The sequence below is a fragment of the Netta rufina genome (genome assembly GCF_964035555.1).
Source record: "Netta rufina genome assembly, chromosome: 3".
NCBI classification, from domain to species: Eukaryota; Metazoa; Chordata; class Aves; order Anseriformes; family Anatidae; genus Netta; species Netta rufina.
This window is the reverse complement of record NC_140125.1, coordinates 50,443,914-50,453,262: the sequence shown is the minus strand read 5'-3', so window position 1 is coordinate 50,453,262 and position 9,349 is coordinate 50,443,914. Positions and strand designations below refer to the sequence as shown.

General features: G+C 42.7%; 1 protein-coding gene across 1 annotated transcript; it reads left to right on the top strand.

The window, feature by feature from the left end:
- Positions 1 to 6,493: 6,493 nt before the first annotated feature.
- MAS1 (MAS1 proto-oncogene, G protein-coupled receptor) lies at positions 6,494 to 7,483 on the top strand (the record flags this gene model as incomplete). Its single annotated transcript, XM_084285249.1, has 1 exon — positions 6,494 to 7,483. The coding sequence occupies one exon, from the start codon at positions 6,494 to 6,496 to the stop codon at positions 7,481 to 7,483; it is 990 nt and encodes a 329-aa protein (XP_084141375.1).
- Positions 7,484 to 9,349: the final 1,866 nt, after the last annotated feature.

The window sequence follows — 9,349 nt, the reverse complement described above, 5'->3', positions numbered from 1 at the left end:
ACCTATTCCTGAAATGCAGAGAGCAAATAAAGAATAATGGCTAATTCTGTGGTAGGTTGGAAATACATGTACGTGTTGACTATGTGATACAAAATAAAAATAAAAAGAAGGGTAGGAGAAAAAAGACAAACAGATTAGTGCAATCAGGAGTAAAGATTATTTCAGGGCACTCTTTATTACTAGGGCAGGCACTTCTCTTAACTCAGTCTGATCAGCACTTCTGTTTCAAGAAAGCTTTGAACATCTTTAGAAGAGAACCTCCAGAATCAACGCAGGTTGAATGACAGAGCACCAGGACACCAGGGCATTTGTTCAATATTTTGACCAGTAATACAAAATGTCTTTGTCTATATAAGGTCACTGGGCACGACCATCTTGTCTCAACCTAAACAAAGTAAAAGCTCAGTTTATTGGTTGCTTGGCACTCAGAATACTTCTTCCAACCTTTTATCATGGAAAGCTCTGACTCATCTCTCATGTGTCTCAGATATTTTCTAATCCTGTAACTTCTGCTTTGCACAACTGAAGCTGAAGTGGTCTAAGCTGCCCATACTAGTCACTCATATATGCCAGGCTATTACTAGCTTTCTTATAGCATTGTCTCCCCAGAGGTTATCACAAAGTGTTTCCTGTAACTCCTCACGCTACGTGGCAGCAGTGGCCCTCACGCTTGGTAGCTGGAGGGGCTGTCAGCAGGCAGGTGCAGTGTATTTTCCCTTATGTGTCATGATGCTGGGCTTGGTGTTAGCGTTTGGGCCACCAGTGACTGGACAGTTTTAGCAAAATTGTGACTTGATTTTAGCAAAGGCATGATTTCTGTTGTGGACAGACTCTACCCTCTCCACAACAAGACCTGCCACCACTATGTACTTTAGCACTGAAGGGTAGGTCTACAGAGAGGCTTGTGCAGCCTTTAAAACCCAGGCCTGCTGCAAGGAGGCTCCTCACATTCAGTGTAGGATAGGAGATATCTAAAGATAGGAGCTAGCTGAATTAGCAAGCTTTTGTGAAAGGATTGTGTGGATTTCTTCTGAAGAGGGAAATAGGGAACAAAATGTTGTTGAGGCTTTGCAGGGGACTGACTGATAGTGACCAAAGATTGACACAGGCAAAGAGCAACCTGCAGTAGATTACATAAGGGAGTGAGCCTGGTTTGAGAAGAAAGGAGACAGCTGGTTTGTACTTTATTAAGGTCAGAGAGAAAAAGAGAAGGGATGCCCAAGTTCCCTCTCTGTGTGGCTTGGTAAGAGTCTGGTGGAGAGCAGGAACGTATTTCCTCTTACAAAGAACTCTTCTTCTAAACCAACAGATCAGAAACGCGTCACAAAGATTCTTTGAGAGGTAAATTACTGAGGGTTTTAGTAGAGATATGCTTTGCTTTCTTTGTCCAACAATACCTTTTCACAACTTTAAAAGTATATTTAATATTTTTCCTTTCCCCTTCCCAATAAATAAATAAATAAATAAATAAATAAATAAATAAATTGGGCAATAGGAAACCTTGTTCATTTTCATTAGTTTCTTTCAAGCTCACAGCACCACTAAGAGCTCCTCACTTTGTCCTACTCTCCTGCACCTCCTTACCCTTCTCTGATGTGGGAAACTCCCTGCAATTTCCCTCTGCCTGCTTCCTCACCAGCTCTGGTGGGATGCAGAGGCACAAGCTCAGATCCCGAACATCATGTGTAATGCACCCAAGGTGATGAACTCCACCACCTGCTATCACATGAGTGCAACCATCCAGCTTCCAATCCCAGCTGGCTGATTTCACCTCTGGTTGTGGGGTTGCACAAGTGGTGTCAGCCTGGAGCTGTCCTGCCCCACTGGCAGAAGTGTGCCCAGGCAGCACTCAGCTAAAACAGCTACAACTGGCATGCTGCCCTATGCTGTGCTGCTGGGAAAAAAAGAAGGTTCAGCTCAAGCCTTGAGCAGGACTATTTCCTGATCCTTCCATGTTCAGGGGAAAGTCAGCCACTGAATTTAAATATTTGAGCTAAACACTTCCACTAGCCTGCCACCAGCCTAGGCAATGCTGTCATGAACCAAATATCACACTTATTTTCCAGAGATTCACAGAGCTCTGCACATTATTTTCAGGCCTGTCTATCCCTAGTTCTCTCTCTGCTCTGAAGACTTGCTGAGGAGAAGAGGAAGAAGTTGCTGCCACACTTTGAAGGCTGGACAAGACTGTCTGACAGTGCCTATTGACTGAATGACCGTCAGAAAAAAATGTACCACCTGAAGGCACTGGCAAAGCTCATGCCTTAGAGTTTTTACATGGTTCGTGCAAGTATGTAATTAGGAGAGCTGACTCCAAGCCATATGGAGGCTGCTTTATATACTAGCACCTGTATCAGCCCCATAAAACCCTCTAATTTGGTTTACTGCTCCTAATTTTGTCCTACATTGTTGTTATCATCATCATCATCATCATCATCATCATCATCATCATCATCATCATCATTATTATTATTATTATTATTAATGAAAGAATTTCAAGTTCTTGAAAAGAACTTTGCCTTCTCCTTCCAGTAACCAAAGACACAAGAACATGAAATTATTCAAAGGCTCAAAGCAAAACAATAAAAAAGCAATGCTGCCAGCTATGTACATGCAGGATATTTGAAAGTGTACATTCAATTTACACCTATGGCAAGGCTGCTCTGTCCCACCAAGTCAGCGTCTAATTGAAAAGTTTTGAGATAAATTATCATTCATGCCATATCTTGCTCTATAACCAGTTTAGACTTAAATTAATGGAATGCCTGTATTGGCAATCATGACTTTATTGCTGATACTCATTTCTAGTTCCAAGATCCATTGGGGTTCCAGGTCTTGTTATCACACTCCCCTTCTTCAATATTTGAATAGTTAAACTGATTCAGAAGTAACCACTCCATCTCTTGGCAGCACCTGATGTGAATACTCCATCAGTTAGCAGGCACAGGGTCCCCCTGCCCTATTCAATCCTCCCGTTGCTCCTGAGGTCAGCAGGGCAGGTTGCGTTTGTGATCTCTTCCCCTCTAGATCAGGTTTCACACTGCTGCCCTGGCCATTTTGAGGATGACTATTGGTACCAGTCTTGAAGGAACTGTATGTTTACTGTGTGCGTATGAAAGTTACCAGAAATCACTGGCCCCAGTGGAGGGATGGATGCTAGGGCATTCCTGGTCTTGGAATGCGTTTTCACAGAAGACTGAATAGACCACGGACACAGGTAGCTGCTCACTCTTGAAATACTAATGCATTCCTACAATGATCATTCTCGTTGCTCACATACATGTCTCATTTTATGGGTTGGGAACAAGTTTGTTTTTTTTCTTTTCTGGAGGCACCTTGAAATTTTTGGTGCTATAGCCGTTGAATGTAAGGTAGATTGCAACTTAAACCAACCAAAAGCAATTAGAAGTTGTTTTCACTTTAGTCTGTTTCTTTCCTAACTTTATTTTGACCCTCCCTTTGGGGTCATTTATTTCTCATGTTAGTTAGTAGCTTTTCCCATTTGGGGATTTGGTAGTTTTAGTGAAACATCTAAAGGAGAAGACCAAGAAAACTCTCTCCTTTTTTGGCTAAGAATGTTTGTTCTGCTAATATCTGAATATAAAAACAACCTAATACTTGGGGCAAAAGCAGGGGACATCCTCAAGGGACTTTTATCTGCTCCTAGGCTTATTTGAACTTTTCAGGGGAGACTGTTTAAATCTCAAGAACAGACTTTAGCTTCATATTACTTTTTCCTTTTTATTTTTTATTTTAGAATAATCTCAGGGTATGACTTTTACCAAGAGTAATGTATATATGAGACTAACTCAAAGGACTAGCTTATTTTCTTTTCTCTGTGGATTGGTTTTCCTTCCTTCCTTCCTTCCTTCCTTCCTTCCTTCCTTCCTTCCTTCCTTCCTTCCTTCCTTCCTTCCTTCCTTCCTTCCTTCCTTCCTTCCTTCCTTCCTTCCTTCCTTCCTTCCTTCCTTCCTTCCTTCCTTCCTTCCTTCCTTCCTTCCTTCCTTCCTTCCTTCCTTCCTTCCTTCCTTCCTTCCTTCCTTCCTTCCTTCCTTCCTTCCTTCCTTCCTTCCTTCCTTCCTTCCTTCCTTCCTTCCCTCTCTCACCCTCACCCTCTCCCTCTCCCTCTCCCTCTCTCTTTCTCCCTTTCTCTCCTTCTTATACTAAAAAGCAATATAAAACAAATACACAAATCAACTTGCATTGTTTTAGATGATGTTTGGTGAAGTTCTAAAATGACATTTTTCCTTCAGTTTTTATTATCCCCAAATAGATTTCCTGCTCACTTCATGTTTGTTTATTTAAACTGTGCCTCTTGGTATTGTAGGAGCTCAGGACAACTTTCCATGTACTGCCATTCAGTTCCCACAATAGTTAACTCCCAGGCTCTCAGACAGATGACTTGCCAGATACTGAGTGATGCCATTTGAAGCACAGCCTCAGATGAAGAGCCTGGGGCCCTTTGCTTGGCATGCCTCAGTCATTTTGAGCAATGGGACAACTGCACACTTATTTTTGAGGGAGCCATGGTCAAAGTGGTTATTTGCTCTCCCTCTCACCGAAGGCAAATGGTTGGAGAAGGTAACCTTCAGCTTCTTCAAGGACGTTCTTCAACAACTTCAGGGAAATCTGAACTCACCACGGATGTATCTGGAAGAAGATTTTTTCCATGCTCATCTCTGAATGCTTTCATGTGGGAATGACCTTAGTAAGTCCAGAACTTTTTCCTCTTCATTTTACTCTTCAGAGGCAGAGACTTGGGTCTTTTCATATATTTTTTTTTTTTTAAATTTTTTTCCCTTTTCTATTTCCTCTAACCCTTGAAGTATATAGATATTCTCCTCTCCTTTTCTCCTATGAAGTTTTACTACATTTCCAGCAGCACAGCTTTTGAGCACCCTCCCTCTGTAGCGTTTCCAGAGCACTGCTTTTGGGACTCTTCCCACTCACTCCAGTCACTTCACTTACCCGTTGCACTCACACTCACTTCTCTACCACATTTCCAGCTATGTTGTTTGTTCCCTCCGACTGAGTATCAGACGGTGGCACAGTCAACATACAGGTGAGATCATCATTACCATTTTTGTGCGGGTTTAAATGCCGGCAAGCCCTGAGGCTCCCCAGATTATTTACTGAACGCTCTTTTTTAGGGTGTGATACCTTTTCTTAAAAAGATGCAAGTGAACACAGGAAAGCCATGGCTCATGAGTGAAAATTTATGATTGGGGTCAACAACTCTGTTTAAGTATTCACTGCAAAAGTTAACCCCAGTAAAACTTCTTCCCCTAGCATTTGATGTTCTTGACTGCTTGAGGATATAGGTAAATTCCCAGCATGGCATGTTAACCACCAGGGCTGCATATACAGATGAGCCAAGGCAGCTGGACAAGCTTATTTCCAGTAGTTAGTCCCTGTTAACACCACTGAATCAGCAAGTGCCCAGAACCTGATTGGGGCAGGTAGGAAACTAACAGGGAAGCAGGCATGACATATTCCTACATAACAATGAAAATAGTCTGAAGCCAGTGCTGCTTATTCTCTCTTATGGGGTAAAAAGAGACATAGAAAAGGAAAACTTCATCCAAAACAGCTGTTATAAACATTATAACAATGACAGGGAACCTGAACAACTATTTCACTTTGTGATGGGTTGGATTTGTAATTGTTTGCAGGATATTTGCAGTTTTGTTAAGTGGAATCAGTGTGTTTAAACATGGTTAAATTTGGTATAGTGAGTTGGACTCGATAATCCTTGTGGGTCCCTTCCAACTTGGGATATTCTATGACTGTATGGTTGCATACTTTTTACAATTAAAGCTGGTCAAATACAACTGTCTCAAACAGTGGCATTTTGTATACCCTCTACCTCCACACCTGGAGGGAATAGAGTGATGAGTAACTGCGTATTAATTTTACTTATTTAATTAAAACCTTCCTGGAAAAGGTATTAATACAAATTTTTTCATACACAAAATTTTGTGGTACACAAAAACGTATGAGCCAAATTCACTTGAAATACATATGTATAACTTCAAATGAATGCCATTAGCTTCAAAGGGAGCTTAATAGCCCTGTCCGGGAACAATCTAGTGCTGTGCTAAGAAACACCAATAAAACCTCTGACCACTACATCAAGAAACTTCACAATGTGATAGAAAGGTTGCTTGTCCAAGAGCTCTTCAAGGACATCTCTTTAGCTGTGGTTTAGCATCCACACGCTGAAGCTCACAGAGAAGAAAGCTCAGTATTTCTCCTAGCATGATGGGCTTAGCAATCTTTAATACTTGCTGAGAATAGTTCCAGCTGGGTTTCAGCTAGCATTAGTATATCAAAGATGGTTTTCCTTTTGCTAAGACTTTCAGGTATGACCAGAAAACCAGGGTCCACAAGGTAGAAAGAACAAGGGGAGGGGAGGAGCACACAATATTCACAGTATATTTTTATACATATTTGCAGAAGGAAGAGCTGTGCTATCCAAACTTGAGCTTTCCCCATGGATGAGTCAAACATAACGTTTCATCCCAGCGAAGGCACAGAGAACATCTCAATGCACAGAAACATTTCTACACAGGAAAGGGTCTGGGAGATATTGACCCCACTTTGGGTAATTATGATCATCTCCTTCCTGGGTTTTTGTGAAAATGGAATTGTCCTCTGGTGCCTCTGCTTCCAGATCAAAAGAAACCCATTCACTGCGTACATCACACACCTGTCCATTGCTGACATCTCCTTACTGTTTTGTACATTTATTCTGTCAATTGAGTACATTGCTGGTTTTGGATTCGCATATGGTTTTTACTACTATGTAACCACCACACTGTCTATTGTCTTCCTTCTTGGATATAATACTGGTCTCTATCTCCTGACAGCCATCAGTATTGAGAGGTGTCTGTCTATTGTTTACCCCATCTGGTACCGATGCCACCGGTCACAGCACCAGTCAGCAATTGTGTGCGCAATTCTGTGGACTCTGTCTTTTCTGATGACAATAGCCGAGTATTTAACATGCAAAGATGATTCAACAAAAGAACAGTTTGATGAAGCCAACCATTGCCAAGCAATGCTCATCTTCACATGGATCCTGACGTTCATGATCTTCATTCCTCTAATGATTCTGTCCAGCCTGATCTTGGTTATCAGGATTCATCGTAACTCCCTGAGACCTCACTCATCAAAGCTCTACATCATCATTGTGGCCACAGTCATTGTCTTCCTCATCTTTGCCATGCCTATGAGGCTGTTGTATCTTCTCAATTACCACCACTGGTCGTCTTTGCTCAGCCAGCAGAACCATGTCACCATTGTTCTCTCCACCGTTAACAGTAGCATCAACCCCCTTGTTTACTTCTTTGTAGGAAGCAGCAAGAAGAAGAGGTTCAAGGAGAGTCTCAAAGTGGTTCTTAGCAGAGCACTCGCAGATGGGTTGCGGCCGAGAAGCCAGGAAGTTGGCATGAGTTTGGATATCGCTGAAACGATTTTCTGAGGCTTAGGGGGGAAGTTCTGGGGGCAAATAATCGGACTTGCAAGATTTAATAAACCACTGCAAAACTAAGAGCATTTTTCTTCCATAGAATGTAAAGGGAAGTAGTGAAATGGTACTGTTATCTTTGGTGGTTGAGTAATGGAAAAATATGGACTAGAATAAAGATAACTTTTATTTGTATTTTCTTAATTATTCAAACACATGCTACATCTTGATGTGACTATGTCAGTCAAGGATACCACAGTGGAAAAGAGACAGGCCAACAGAGAATATAAAAAAAGGACACAAATATGTTATAAATAGTGTGACATTTATAAAATCACTGAGCACCCATAAATGCTATTGAAGTCATCAGGGCCTGTGCGTATTCGCATTTTTAAAAGTCAAACCCACTAAACACAGGATTTACGTTACATACTGGGATCTATTACAGCTGTTTCCAGCTTGTTCAAGTTCACAAAAGAGCTGCTCCCCACGGGGAGCAGAGGAAGAAATCCACATATGGTCCCCATACATACCCACAAACATATAGCACGGCTTTGGTCTAGCAAGACATGCAAGTATATGCTAATGATCAAGTTCTGTGGTTAAGGGGCTACTTCAGAGTCTGCTCTCAAAGTATATGCTGCATGATTCCCAGTGGCATCATCATCCTCTGGTTCCTTGGATAGTTTGGTACCTGACACACAGGAGAAGCTGGCAACATATGGATGTTGTCAACACACACAGGGTTTTTGCCCTAATTGTGAAGGGTGGGACTGGCCTATTCCAAAACGGCAGTGTTCCCGTAGGCTTAGTTATTCAAGGGGTCTATGAGAAAGTCATCCCAACACCTGCAGTCCCAGTCGTGTCTTCAGTATTCAGCTGTTCTCTGGAGAATACGTATTACCCTTGTGATCTCAGTTTTATAATATCAGCTTTGCTCAGGAGGAAAGAAAGAGAGGTGCCTCAAGCAATGTATGACTGGAGCTATACCTCAGCAAAACCATTCCAGCTGACTGCCTCCTGTATGGCAGGGCACCTGTGCTGGTATGTTGCTAAGTGTAATTCCTAGGGCCGCTTGCCCACTTAGAGCAAAGCTGCAGAGAGCAGAGGAAGACAACAGCAAGGAAAGGATGGGACTAGGTCACATTTATCAAACAGACACAGAGTAAGGAGAGTCTTGGCACTTTCAGAGACGTCTGGGATACACATTTGCCTCTAGCCCCCACGGGGCTCCAAATCCAGCAGGAACGGAAAGCTCCTGCCACGGGCAGCGGCAGCATCTTCAGCCTCCCGCCAAGTTTCCACTGGCACAATTAATAGCTGACTGGGGAAAGAAAAATACAACCTACCCTTCCTTTGTTGAAAGATTGCCAGCCCTGGAATAAGGAAGATGGTAGGTTAAGGCCTAGGATTGGATGGGAATTAACATAGAGAAGAGCTCTCAGAAGGATAAATATTTCTTCTACGCACATTCCCCTTTTTCCTTACGTTAAAGTGTTGCAGTGTGTCATTGCAGAAAAGACTCGGGGAAAGGAAAAGGTTACCTCTATTATCTTTCCAGTTCCCTCACTCCATTAAACCCTCCCCTGTGACAGCCCCTCTGCTTGTCCAAGATCTTCTTTTTGAGGCTGCAGTCCCAGGCTTGCCTCCTCTGTAGATTTAGGTAGTAGAAGAGTGCAGCCTGCTCCTCTCTTTGGGTACTGATCTACCAAACTGCTGGAATGACATGTCAGCAGAGCAGCTTCCCATTGCCAGAGGTGGTTGCAGGACATGGCAAGTAGGTCTGTGGGCACCCTGGGGGCAGTGGAAATGTGTGTGTGTGGTGTCCACATACGCATGGCAGTGTGTGCGTGCACCTGCTGCGGGATGGGGTCTGCCATC